This window comes from Macadamia integrifolia, chromosome 14, assembly GCF_013358625.1.
Source record: "Macadamia integrifolia cultivar HAES 741 chromosome 14, SCU_Mint_v3, whole genome shotgun sequence".
Taxonomy (NCBI): domain Eukaryota; kingdom Viridiplantae; phylum Streptophyta; class Magnoliopsida; order Proteales; family Proteaceae; genus Macadamia; species Macadamia integrifolia.
The window spans coordinates 1,407,468-1,420,181 of NC_056570.1; the positions used below are offsets into that span (position 1 = coordinate 1,407,468).

At 38.5% G+C, this 12,714-nt stretch overlaps 2 protein-coding genes across 10 annotated transcripts in view; both read left to right on the forward strand.

The window, feature by feature from the left end:
- The window catches only part of LOC122061888, a 7,556-nt gene extending 1,934 nt beyond the window's left edge, over positions 1-5,622 (forward strand). Inside the window, exons 2-3 of one of the 2 annotated variants that reach the window (XM_042625416.1) lie at positions 1,989-2,983; positions 4,567-5,622. In XM_042625416.1, coding sequence (XP_042481350.1) covers positions 2,016-2,983; positions 4,567-5,053 — 1,455 coding nt within the window. In that variant the 5' untranslated portion in view covers positions 1,989-2,015 and the 3' untranslated portion in view covers positions 5,054-5,622. The remainder of the gene's footprint in view (positions 1-1,988; positions 2,984-4,566) is intronic. The other variant, XM_042625417.1, reaches the window with a different exon arrangement.
- Positions 5,623-7,796: 2,174 nt separating this feature from the next.
- Positions 7,797-12,713, forward strand: LOC122061282 (putative aminoacrylate hydrolase RutD). Of its 8 annotated transcripts, none has more exons than XR_006134614.1 (7): positions 7,797-8,360; positions 8,468-8,681; positions 9,030-9,112; positions 9,235-9,335; positions 10,388-10,664; positions 12,381-12,439; positions 12,604-12,647. XR_006134614.1 is itself a non-coding variant. In XM_042624507.1 (7 exons), the coding sequence occupies exons 1-6, from the start codon at positions 8,249-8,251 to the stop codon at positions 12,399-12,401; spliced, it is 627 nt and encodes a 208-aa protein (XP_042480441.1). In that variant the 5' UTR covers positions 7,799-8,248; the 3' UTR covers positions 12,402-12,439; positions 12,604-12,640. The 8 variants fall into 8 exon arrangements, 4 of the variants coding, with proteins under 4 accessions (XP_042480441.1, XP_042480439.1, XP_042480440.1 ...); XR_006134615.1 differs by having other exon boundaries at positions 7,799-8,360; positions 10,388-10,483; positions 10,565-10,664; positions 12,381-12,671; XR_006134616.1 differs by lacking the exon at positions 12,381-12,439 and having other exon boundaries at positions 7,799-8,360; positions 10,388-10,483; positions 10,565-10,664; positions 12,604-12,657.
- Position 12,714: the final 1 nt, after the last annotated feature.

A 12,714-nucleotide genomic window follows, 5' to 3' on the forward strand; every position in this document is an offset into this window, starting at 1 on the left:
TTTTTTTTTTTTTTACTGGGGCCTGGGGGTTCAACTGTTGAAGGTGGAAGGGCAGCAGTGAAGGAGGAGATGATAAGCAGACGAAAGTGAAAGTTAAGGACTTCTTATGCTTTATGACATTTTCATGGTTGTAGAACATATAAAGACAGTGTGGCCTGTGGGCAGCCCCCAGCCCTTCACCAAAGCCTCTGTGGCAAGAAAAGCTAGGTGTTCCTCTGTTCCCCTCTATGCAGTCCCATGTCTGACCGGCATCCCTCCTTTCCTTTCTACTTTGGGAGAGGGAAAAAAATCTTTCTTTGCTTATTTGGGAAGAGAAGAAGATCAACAACAAGAATCTAGAGAAGAAAGTAAATATGGCATGCTCTATTGGAAATGGACAAACAACTCATTAGCTTCTGTTTTCAAAGGACATTGTTTTGCACATGTTTTAGATTGTTTGTCCTTCATGAATTGTGACACTTCACACTTGTGACCTCTCTCCTTCATCCCTCCTAACAATGTTGTGCATCTCTCAGAGGTTATTAATTGTTGGATATATTTCTCAACCAAAGGTAAAAAAATAAACCAGGAGGAGGCAGGTTTCGCATCTTTCATAATCTGGAATTTATTGCTTGCCCAGAACGATCTCATTTTCAATGGCAGATTCTGGTTGCCACTCGAAGTCATCCAGAAAGCTGAAAAGGAGTTCTCAGACTTCACCGAAGTTCTCAGCCCCACTCCCACGACTCCTCACTCTCCAGCTGCTTTGGCTGACTCTTCTTCTCCTCAGCAGCAAGCGCATTGGTCCCTTGCAGCCCCTGCTTTTCATAAGTTTAACTCAGATGCCTCTTTGAAAGCAAATCAGGGAATTTTAGGATGTATCATTCGCGACAACAGAGGGGCTCCAATCTCGGCTTTCTCAGAGCCGGCATCTTTTATTCTGCCCTCCAAGGGGTGGCCTTCACTGTCAGAGCTGGAACGCTAGAAGGAATCTCAGAGGGCATCGATGGCTTAGCAGTTGAATTCGACTGCAAGTAGCTCATTCTTTTCTGTCCCTCGGCAACCCCACTCCCTACTTAGAGAGAGCTCCTATTTTGGATGATGTAAAGCTTTTATCTTTCTATTTCAGATCATGTTCATGTCACCACATTATGACTCTCTGGCTAGGGGCTGTGTCCTTGGCGTGTAGGACATCTTGGCCTGCTTCCACTCTTTGTCTGTCCACCCTTTGTAATGTGGATGCCTTGTGTTTCTCACGCCTTAATGAATAGTGCTATTTCTATCAAAAAAACACTTGTGACCTGTATGTAGTTACTGTTGTAGCCAAATTTTCTAGGCTGAGACACTGACTTGCACATACTTCAAATGAATTTACTGAGTGCCAACTTTGCACTTCACATGAAAAGGGTTCATTTTTCCTGATTCTGCCAAGATTTGTAGTCCAGTACAAGTAATAGATTTTGGATCAGAAGAAGAAACCAAAGAAGTTATAACCTATTCTCTATATAAAAGGGGGAAAATTTTAATTTGCTGAGGAGAAAGAATTTCAGAGCTTTACTGTAGAGGGAAAAGACATTAAAACCATAATTTCAGGTCAATTTAGAGGATCATTCTTGGAGCTGCAATTTGTTGGAATCAAGCTGATATGTTGGCAGTTTTGAATGATATAAATTATTGCGCTGTATTCCTTCATGTCCAATGTTTCAGAACATATGATTGTTTGTAGATTCTAAGAGGCTTCCGAGAACTCAATCGAAATATTAATTTCAATTTCAAATATTTTTTTTCTGCAGTTCTTTTTCCTGTAAATAATGAAGATGATTTTTCTTCAATGTACAATGCTAAATTACAAACAATCATATGTATTTCCGACCCCATTAAGTTGGGATAAGGCTTTCTTGTTGTTGTTGTTGTGTACAATGCTAAAATTACTCCTGTTAGTTCAACCTTATGTGCATTTAAAGATTTGTTGAACCATATGCCTCCTAACAATTCTTCCTATACCACAGTGAAGTGTAACCAGGAGTAAGAGACTGATGGCTGCAGCAGAAGCAAGGGCTGCTTGGCAGCGCATGGCTAACCGCTGTTTTGTCCAAGAAGATGCCAAGAGAGCCCCAAAGTTAGCTTGCTGCCCATCATCATCATCTTCCAAACCAGAGTCTGGTATGGGACCTGGTGATTTTCCAAATGAGCAAGATCATCCCTCAGCAGGTTTCGTGCCTCTTAACTGGAATCCCTCAAATTCTAATCTACCACCTGACACAAAATGGTGGCCTCAGTTGCAACCCAACTATGCATACCAGAAGGATTTCACGTATGAGCAGTTGAATGCTTTGGAGGCTGAACTGGAAGTGTTAAGAGCTGGGGAGGTAAACAAGACCTCCAAACTTGGTGAGAGCGACCCATTCAGTGAAGATGACTTTGTCCACGTTAATAGTGACAAAAATTCTGAATCTTATTTGGACTCACTGGGTCAAGTGCCTACCACCTGTATGCATGATACAGAATCCAAAATGCACCAGCTAAAGACTCTGAACATTAACAAAACACAGGGCCAATTTGAGCACAAGGACAAAGAGGGGAACTGGTATGGAAATGAGGGTTTAGATGGCTTGGATCCTAGCTTATTCTCAAGGCCATCCAAGAAGCTTTGCTCTGACTCAGAGTCCCCTTGGATGAGAGCTGAGAAGACTGAGCCATGGTGGCGCAATGTAGATAAAGACGATTTAGCTTCTTTGGTTGCACTAAAATCACTGGAGCATATTGAAAATTGTGATCTTCCTCGGCCTCAGATGATGCATGTTAGCCGAGGCCCATTTACTTGTCTTGACAGTTTTGACCGTGGAAGCATTTTCTCATCATCTTTAGATCGGAAGGTAAACACTGGTCTCTCCAACCTAAGTGATTATTCACAAGATAGTCACACTCCAGGAAGTGCTGGTGGAAATCAAGTTGAATATTGTGAATCAGGCCATTCAATCTATGGTTCAGAAAGACTTTTCAGGTATTGATTTAGACTGTTATTTCTTATTACTCTCTTTTCTAATGTATTCATTTCGTTTTTATAGTTCAGATAGTCCTAGTTGGTTTAGATACAAGTATTCGTCTCCATGCCTGCTTTGCCATTCATACAAGCAAAAATTCATACCAAACTGCTGCAGAACAACTTCTGTTACCTGCTTTGGAGGCTTGGACCAAATTGTTATTATTGGGATCATTAATGAATTTCAGTAGTGCATTAGTGAATTTCAATAGCAAACAAACTCCAGGGCTTGAGGGTCTATGCTACTTTTATAGGCCGAATATCCTGGAATCTCCTTGTCGGGATAAAGAAATGTTAATTATGCTTTGATTTATTTGCATAGGATTAAAGATTAATATTCTATTGGTGTTTTATTGTAGTAATTGGATATAACTTTCGTGGTTTTATAGAATTGGTTTTCCCAAACGAAACTTGTGTTTGTTATTCATTTGAAATTTTCTCTATTTGTTGATCTGCTGGCTTTTATTTTGTGAAAAACTAAGCAAATTCAAGGTTTAGCAATCATGTTTCTCCCATCACCCCTATCTCCAATCTAGCCTCTCTTGGAGTGTACTATCCACACTCAATTAAGAGGGTTTGAACACTTTTCCAGTTCTGGTACCTTCATTGACCTGATCATACTTGAAGTCAGATTTGAAGTACAGTCCGGCATCTAATTGGGCTTCAAATTCTCAATATCAGCATAAGGTCCTATTCCTATTCGGATCCGCCACTGATAAGGATCATGTTAATTTAAGAATCTTTAGTTTCAGGATTTTCAGAAAATAACACCTCTAAGCAAAAAATCTGCACAACTTTTTGTTTAACAAACCTGTCCAAAAATTTATACTAGTTCTATTAAGCATTTTCATTTAATGATATATTTTATTAGTCCAACATACCATATCCATAGTGGGGTCTTGTTTTTTACCTTCATGCTTGTGGACTTGTTGGCCAACTTCCAATCTTACTCGAGACTTTAGTATTAGGCCAAATCAAAATTCTTGATAGCTTGCTAAAGTTTTAATTTATCTTTTATTATTTTGGGGGAGTAAAGAAATCTAAGAAAAATGCTGTGGCCATGCACGTTAAATGAGTGGCAACACCCATGTGCACCTATGTAGAGAAGTGTTACCCACTGTGAAGATGGGACCCTGGCTCTGCATGATGGGCTGCAGCATTTAGTAAGCATCATGTCAGCACCTAGGGAACTATTAAAGTCCAGTATAAGAATATTTACTGGCTTCTTTTTGTCCTCTTTTTTTTTTTTTGGGGGGGGGTGGCGGGGTGGTTGGGGGAGGGGGTTGTGGGGAGCTGTGAAGTTGGGGCAGAAAGAGACTGTTAGAACTCTGGTGATAATCAACCAACTAGATTCATGGGAAGCTCAACTCTATGAAACTCAACCAATTAGGAAACTTGACTCCCAGGTTCCCTCTTAAATTAAAAAAGCCTAGTCCAGTATGAAAAAGTGCATAGTGTAGTCATTTTACAAGCATTAAGCATGGATAGTTATGTTAAATGATGTTATTCAGAAGCTTAAATTTTGGCATCTGTGATCACTCCAGCAGCTCCAATGGCCACAATAGAACCAATGAAGAATTGACAGAACCTTGCCACCTCTCTAAAAGTGATCCAAGTAAGGCTCAACTGTTGGAAGCACTCTGCCATTCCCAAACGCGGGCGAGGGAAGCTGAGGAGGCAGCCAAGCAGGCATTCATCGAGAAGGAACACATCATCAAGCTCTTTTTCAGACAAGCCTCACACTTATTCGCGTATAAGCAGTGGTTCCAACTATTGCAACTGGAGAGCTTTTACCTTCAGCTTAAGAAAAACGACCAACCAATCTCCACTCTCTTTCCAGTGGTCCTACCATGGATGCCATACAGAGGTAGGCAACTGAAGAAGCGTCGGCATAAAGCTGTGGAGCGGAAACGAGGTGCGCCGAAAGGTCATATCAGTAAGTATGCTGTTGCTTTTGCATTGGGTTTGGGTCTTGCTAGTGCTGGTTTGCTCCTTGGCTGGACCATGGGATGGTTACTACCTGCAATCTAGAAGAAAATGAATATGCAACATTAAATTTCAAAACCAGGTAAATGGATTCTGCAGACAGGAAATTTTCGATTAGTATGAAGATTTTATGGAGGAATGTGGGAAGTGGGTAGTGTTTCATATCTTTTATTTATATGTACTGTTTACATTCCTTTGTGTAAAATGGTTTTCTGCAAATGTAATCTGGTGTACATGTGATGAGATGTACATTTGTATATATTATGGTGAACTTATTTTGGAGGAAGGTCTCATCTATCTTCTTTGGATTGTTTCTCAGCTTCAATCTGTTTAGTGGAAGTGTTCCCAGGTATATGAAGACAGAGGTGTTTCCAGGCATGATAGAAACCAGCTCTGATACCATGTAAATTTTCAATTCAAAATATTGATCTGTCAAATGAAGGTCGTGTAATTAAACACTTGGGCTGATTTTATCAACTGTGCTAACTTTGGTTTGGAAGTAATACATGAATGTAATGTTCACAACTTCCCTCTGGACATTGTTGCTGTTGAAGCTGTATAATAGGCCTTGGGAGACTATTCTAATTGGTCAATAAAAATGTGTTTTCGTGCCATTGCTTTTTTGTTTTTGCTTATATTTTTAGTCAATCTATCATGGAAGGAAATTTTTTTAAGGCAACTCTGTTTTGATTGCACTGTACCTGATTGTCCTGTGCATGTAGGAGGGGGATAAATAAATCAATCAAATTTTGAGAGGCTTTGCTTCTTTGGGAGTTAAACATCTACTTTGGGTGTTTTGTACCTTTAAATTAAGTTGGTGGTCTAGGGAAAAAGGAGAGAAGAAAACAGCAGAAAATGAAGAGTGGAAGATGAGAAACCAGTCTCTTGAGGAAAGAAGAACAATTAAGGTCATTATCAGTGTTTTTGACCAATCCATACTATTGCGCAACGGTTAAGTTGCACTATTGCAGCATGTTAGTCAAGGTTCGAAACATGGAAACAGTTTCTTTGCGAAGTAGGCGGTAAGGTTGTGTACATTTGCCCCTCCTAGATCCTGCAGTAGTAGGAGCTTTGTGCCCTGGTATGCTCTTTTTATCAGTGTTTTTGACTAATCCACAATGACGCCAATGTCTGAAATACCATTCTCACCATTAGACCCATACTAGTCATACCATTTTATATCAGATACAGTCTCATAGACACTGCAATGCCATATTCCATCATCATATAATTCAGTTTAAGGTCTCACAATCAGAAGAGTTTTGAGGTCAAGAGAGTTTCTGTAGGGCTAAGAATGTTTTCCGAAAGAATTTCTTTGAGGGAAGTGAACAGGATTTTTAGACTTTCTATGTTAGTATTGGTCTTCATGTATGATCATATTGGTGGGTAGGCGTCCTGAACATAGATCACCTACTTGCATGTGTATACTTCACGTATGATTAGGTGTTGACATGTGTTTTTCTGCTTCCATAAATCTTTTTCTTCTTTAGGATGAATCCAGTTGTTCCTTGTGAGTGGATGAAAGAAGTTTATATGACCATGCAAACTGTTGTATGATGTGTCATCCTTGTACTTAGACTATGCCCTTTGAATTATATGGGTTGGGGATCGATGTCAAGTGTGTGACCCCTAGAGCAATGTGGGGCCATTGAGAGCAAGTGTCGGGGCATCAATAGGTGTGGGATTGCATTTTACAAGGGGTAGGCCCATCATTTTGCCCCTTTATTTGGCCATGTCAACAAAAGTTTCAATATGCTTGAGATGAAACCAGAAGTAATATAATTTTGGTAAAAAGTTTGCTAATTTCAGTTCACAAAAATACTTTTTTTTTTGGTCAAAATTTTGATCATTTCAGTCGAAAATTTCTTCTATTTCTCCCTAAATGGTCAAACTAAACTCACAGATGAAAAACACTATTTCAATCGATATGTCACTTTCAAATATTATTGAAACGAAACCAAAGTACGAGTTTTTGAAACTTGGTCTAGGTACAGGGGCTATGCAACTTGGCGTAGATCTTTTTCCCAAATTACATATTTCAACCGAAGAAGAGGATGGGTCCCAGCACAACAGTAAGATAGTTCCATTGCGACTTAATAATTATGATTTTGAGTTGAGAAACAACTTCTCTATTAAATAAGGATAAAAATTATGTACATTATGATCCTTTCTAAACCTTACAGCATACATTATAATCTTCCCTGAACCACACAATAACAGGAGGCTCGTGCACTGAATAGGAACTGTCCATTGCTCACTTTTTCCTTCTCTTTTTGGGGGTAAAAAAACCAAGGGTCTTTGGTCTTCTCCATTCGACCAAAACTCAAAAGAAAGAGTAAGTTACTATCAAATAATAAACCCTGGTCATAAAAAACTAAAATACCTGCATGTGGGCTTTGTTCTAGAATCTTTCAACTCTCCAAAGAAGAGGTGGAGAGATTGACACGCATCAACATCAACCTGAGAGAGAGATAGAGAGAGAAAATAATATTATTTCTATCTTTTTTTTTTTTTTTTGAGGCTCAAAGGGCCGAAGCACCCGCCATGTACATATGATTGGACCCCTTTTATAATCTATGGAAAAAAAAAAAATTCCATATGCCGACAATGAGAATGTTTCTTAAATTTCACTACGTTGGTGTCTCTTTCTCTCACTACCCAAAAAAAAAACTGTGGGTTTCTTAATTGAACAATATCGTTTTTCATGCCGTGATTATTGTATGGTGGGAGATTCTCAATTCTACAAAGGTTAAAAAGGATGGTTGAAAGAGAAAGCAAAAAAGGTGATGGTGAGCCCCTCTTGTTCAGACATGGATTACTGTTTCTGGAAGAAATGATCCAACCATTACTGCCCATTACTGCTCTCTCTCTCATGGATGAGTTATGAGAGTCTTCTCAGAGAATCTGATAAGAAGAGTTATAATGGTTTGACTGAGCCACCCTAACCGTAGAACCCGTCTGATGTGGCGTCACACCTGACAACCACAAGTTATCTGTCACGTGGGTTTCAGTCCATTTCTCTCTCCCGCCCTTTGAAACACCCACAAGCACTCACCTAACGAGAACCCAGTTCACAATTCCTATCGAAAATCAACTTCTCTCTCTAGTAATCAATAGAATTGACTCTATGTTTCTCTTTTCTTCTTTTTCTCTTCTTTTTTGAACAAAACATAATCTGTTCTTCTCAGATTCTCTCTCCCCCCCCCCCCTCCGCTTTCTCTCTGCTCAATTCATAAATCCATGCCGTTCTGTGATGTCAGCAAATACCAGGAAGGAGGAGGAGGAAGTAATGGAATTAAGATTTTCTATAGAACCTATGGCCATGGGACAATCAAAGTCCTTCTCATCACTGGTTCTCTCTCTCTCTCTCTCTGTTTCTTATCCTTTGCTCGTTCTTTTTAATTAACTGCATTTCAATTTTCTGGGTCAGTGAGATTTATTTGTTAAAATTATGATTAGGTTTGGCGGGAACCCATGATTCTTGGGGTCCTCAAATTAAGGGCCTCACGGGTGTTGACACGCCCAATGATGCTGGATCGAAGAGCAGTTCACCAAAAATGAATGATCCAGAAGAGGGTTTTGATGGTGATGACAATGAGGGGATTGAAGTATGTTCTTTTGATAACCGTGGGATGGGTCAGAGCTCTGTTCCCACCAAGAGATCTGAATATACGTACGTTCCGCTTCTGTAAAATTATTTCTTTCTGTTTTGTTATATTTCTTTCTGTTTTGTTATTTTCCTCCTCTTTTCATGGGTGTATTTTCTGATTGGTGTCGTTTGCTAAATTGATTTTAATTGACAAATTGGTAAGCCCATAATGAATGAAAGAAAGATGACTGGTTGAGTTTTTAATTCAATTCAAATCCTTTAACACCCCTAACATGTATGTGTGTGTGTGTGTGAGAGAGAGAGAGAGAGAGAATAGAAGTTGATTCTTTTGTATATTTCTTAATAAATGTATTGATTCTAAGATTGCATGAGTTGTGGAGATTGATATGGATTCATCTGCTGGGTTGGCAGAACAACAATCATGGCAAGGGATGCCATAGCTCTATTGGATCGTTTGGGTTGGAAAAAAGCTCATGTCTTTGGGCATTCTATGGGTAAGCTTGGAGGCCCTATTGTACTTTGATGTCCCCATTTTTATATTTGATTGAGCTGAGCATAGTTTATTTAGTTCCAGATATTCTTTTGGTGTGTTAAACTTTGTCTTGTTATAATACAGGGGCTATGATAGCTTGCAAGTTGGCTGCAATGGTGCCTGATAGGGTATTGTCTTTGGCATTACTTAATGCAACCGGCGGAGGTTTTGAATGTTTTCCTAAGGTATACTTATAATCTATTTTTCCTTCTTGAAGATATATGCAGCATTTAATTCCATTTTCCCACTTACACAGATTTCAGTCCTAGTCGATTATAAAGTGGTGGATTCTATTCTCACTGGATTCAGTGCCACCAGACACTAGTCTACCCTTCTTTTTCTCATCCTTTTGTGATCACTAAACTACGGTTATAAGCTTTATGCTATGCCAATATTCCAATCTATTATATTAAATGTGCACTGGGAATCATTTATGTTCTCTCGCTAAGTTGATGAAACTTATGTAATCCAATCAACTCAACTTACAAATCCCTATGTACTAATTCCAGCTATTTCGAGATTACATATCCATCATCTTTCTACAGTTCTCCTATTTATTCCACCAATCACGTATCCAACATCTAAGTGACTATAGCATCTATTGTTATGGACTTAGATAAGTGTTTGTGCAGTTTTTTTTTTTTTTCCTGTCCAAATTTGTGCTGCTTCTGGGAGGCATTCTCTGTCTTTATGCATTGTTTTTATTTGTTGCTGTTTCATTTCAAAATGCCTTTGCTTGGGTGAAAATTTATTTTCAGAACTTCTGGTTCGTCTCACATGAGTATTTCTTCTTCTGACATTGGAATGACTGGCACTCTCACTCCGCGGGGGGTGGGGGGGTGTTTAAAGGGTCATTATTTGCTTTGATAGTCACTACAGATCAAGTAAAGATCAGTGTTCATTTGTTAAGTAAACAATATTAGTTCAAAATTTATGCAGTGCAGACAGGACGGAGAAATTGGAAAAGCATGATTTTTGCTACTTTTCCTTCCGTCATTTTTATCCTGCGAAAATGAACACCTAGTAGATATATGAACTCAGTACCAGTATGCAAATGGGAGAAAATACACTACAAGAACTAATATGTTTACCTACAAATGTAAGGTATCAAACCTATTATTGATTTCCCTTGCCTACCTGGGGGTGGGGAGGGGGAGAATAAGGCAACACCATCTTGGATAGAGGAATTGTACTTATTTCTTTGCAAGTATAATCCTTTTGTTTTCTAATTCTGCAGCTTGATCGAAAAACAATATCCATTGCTATCCGTTTTCTAAGGGCAAAGACTCCTGAGCAGAGGGCATCTGTTGACTTAGACACCCATTACACAAAGGTGAAATGTTGTTCCATTTTGCTTTTTCTACTGGTCTTGCTTACTGATAAATTATTGGCAAATGGCTTTTAAATGAAACAGCCATCCTCTTCATTTCTTTTGGGGAAGTAATCTGGTACAGCAACCGTCATGCTGCCAACACACTAAATCACATGGAAGTTGGGAGGCCCCTTTTAAAATGGTGAGGAGAAAACCCAAAATGTCCAAAGCCATCATTTTCCACCTTGACATGGTGCAAAGCTTGGCTCAAGTTTTTTTGTTTCTCTTTGATCTTGATAATTAGCTGATTCATTCAATAAAGATAGAATTGAAATCTCAAAAATGCCTTAACCCAAGCCTATACCCCTCCTAGAAGAACAAAAAAAAAAAAAAAACAAGGAGAACAGAGAAGGAACCAAAGTCAGTTTGAGAGAGAACAATTTTATATCCATTTCAAGAAATTGACATTAACGTTTACCTTAATTTGGTATTGTATGGGATAATGAGCTATAAATAAATTTAAGGTTTAACAAAAATTCATTTTCCACTTCATGCAACTGCTAAGTAGAACTCAAGGGAATTGGAAAATATCCTACAAAAATTAAATTATTGCATTTTCTTGTTCTTTCCTCTGTAATGTGATGAAGTTGTTTCGATATCATTCCTTCTTTTTTCCAGACAAGTGTTGCATTAAGAGGGGGGGGGGGAACAGAGGCAGTGGTGAAGACTATGGATGTATTTTTGGGCTCAGACAATCATGGGCCACATAAAAACATAAGGCTGTGAATTCTGTCCATTTGTGTGTCCCCAAAAGATTTTCCATCATTGGTGTCAAGTCCTTCAGTATCAAGACCAAAAATGTAGATTGGCCATTGTCCTTGTCTTTCACTGCATAAGAAGCAGTTTCCTTCTCAAAATTGGACTATTTATCTTCTTCCAGTTAGTCAAAAGCCCACCAAAAAGGCACGATTTCTACACTATCTACCTCTATGAGGGAATGACCATCTATAATTCATGTAGATCAACAACAAACAACATCCAAAACCTTATCCCAACTTAATGGGGTTGACTACATGGAGATTCCAAGCAAGGACGAGCGCAAGGATCCATGCAAAAAGATTGACAGGTTATGGCTAATTATAATAAGTGTCGGCTGTCAACCTGACGCACCACTACAAATCAGTCATAGGCTTATAACGACAATCTATAATAAGGAAAATAGAACTTCATTCATACAACGGTTGAGCTTCCAATGAGTGTTTTTGCATCTAATTCAGAAGTTCCCTTACTAGAGCAGAACTACCAACAAACGTTCCACCAAGAAACAGCTATATATTACAATACACGATCAAACAGTTTCTATTCTCTACGAGAATTAAATATTGTTTCTTCCAAGCTACTACGGATCCTGGACAGATGGTTAAACAGCTCCATGCTTTGAGGGATAGTGAAAATTAATTTTTGCCATTACTAAACAGGTACCCGAGAGCAGACCCAACACCTGGGGCTGCATGAACCTTAATAGAAGGTGATCTATAATTTACGTAGATCACCCTCTTCTTTTGGTGTGGTACCATTTAATTTGCACAAACTGTTTATCTGTTCAGTAAGCACTGGATGCCATGAGTTAGATTCAAATCAAGGGGATCATGAGACAGAAAAGACCTAAAAATAGAAAAAAATGTTCCCTGTGACATAATAGGCCAAAATATGGATGATTTTAGGATTAAGATTATTTTTATAGGCAGAAAATCTTTACTGGGGCAATTGATGTAGTTGATTCTTTGGGTAGCCTTGATATTTAATGTAAATATTGTGTTGGAAATAAGTTTCCATTACCTTTTCTTGCTTACTGAATTTTCTTCATAACTATCAAAATTTGTTTGAGCTTCTGACACTACTCAGCCTGAATATTAAGGTGAATCAGATCATGCAGTAAAAGCTGTTGAAGCCTGGAAAAATTCGTCTCGAAGTCTAGTATGAAATCAGTCATCTGTTAGTTATATTTATGTCCTAACTTGGGAAACTTGTTTGCATATTGTTGGTTTACCCATTTGCAAACACTTTCATCTATCACTATATGCTCATTAGTATGAACATAATAAGCGATAAGCATTTTTCACATTGTGCTGGATGTGCAGGAGTATCTTGAAGAATATGTTGGACCTAAGACTCGAAGAACAATTTTATATCATGTATGGAATACTACACTACCTCAACTTTGATTGTCTTTTTTTTTTTTTTTTTTTTTT

Bases quoted from the DNA above. Each gene is read 5' to 3' on its own strand.
- LOC122061282 (XM_042624504.1), top strand. From the start codon at position 8,249: ATGCCGTTCTGTGATGTCAGCAAATACCAGGAAGGAGGAGGAGGAAGT. The intron at 8,682-9,029 runs GTACGTTCCGCT...CTGGGTTGGCAG, and splicing joins ACCAAGAGATCTGAATATAC to AACAACAATCATGGCAAGGG. The intron at 9,113-9,234 runs GTAAGCTTGGAG...GTTATAATACAG, and splicing joins TGTCTTTGGGCATTCTATGG to GGGCTATGATAGCTTGCAAG.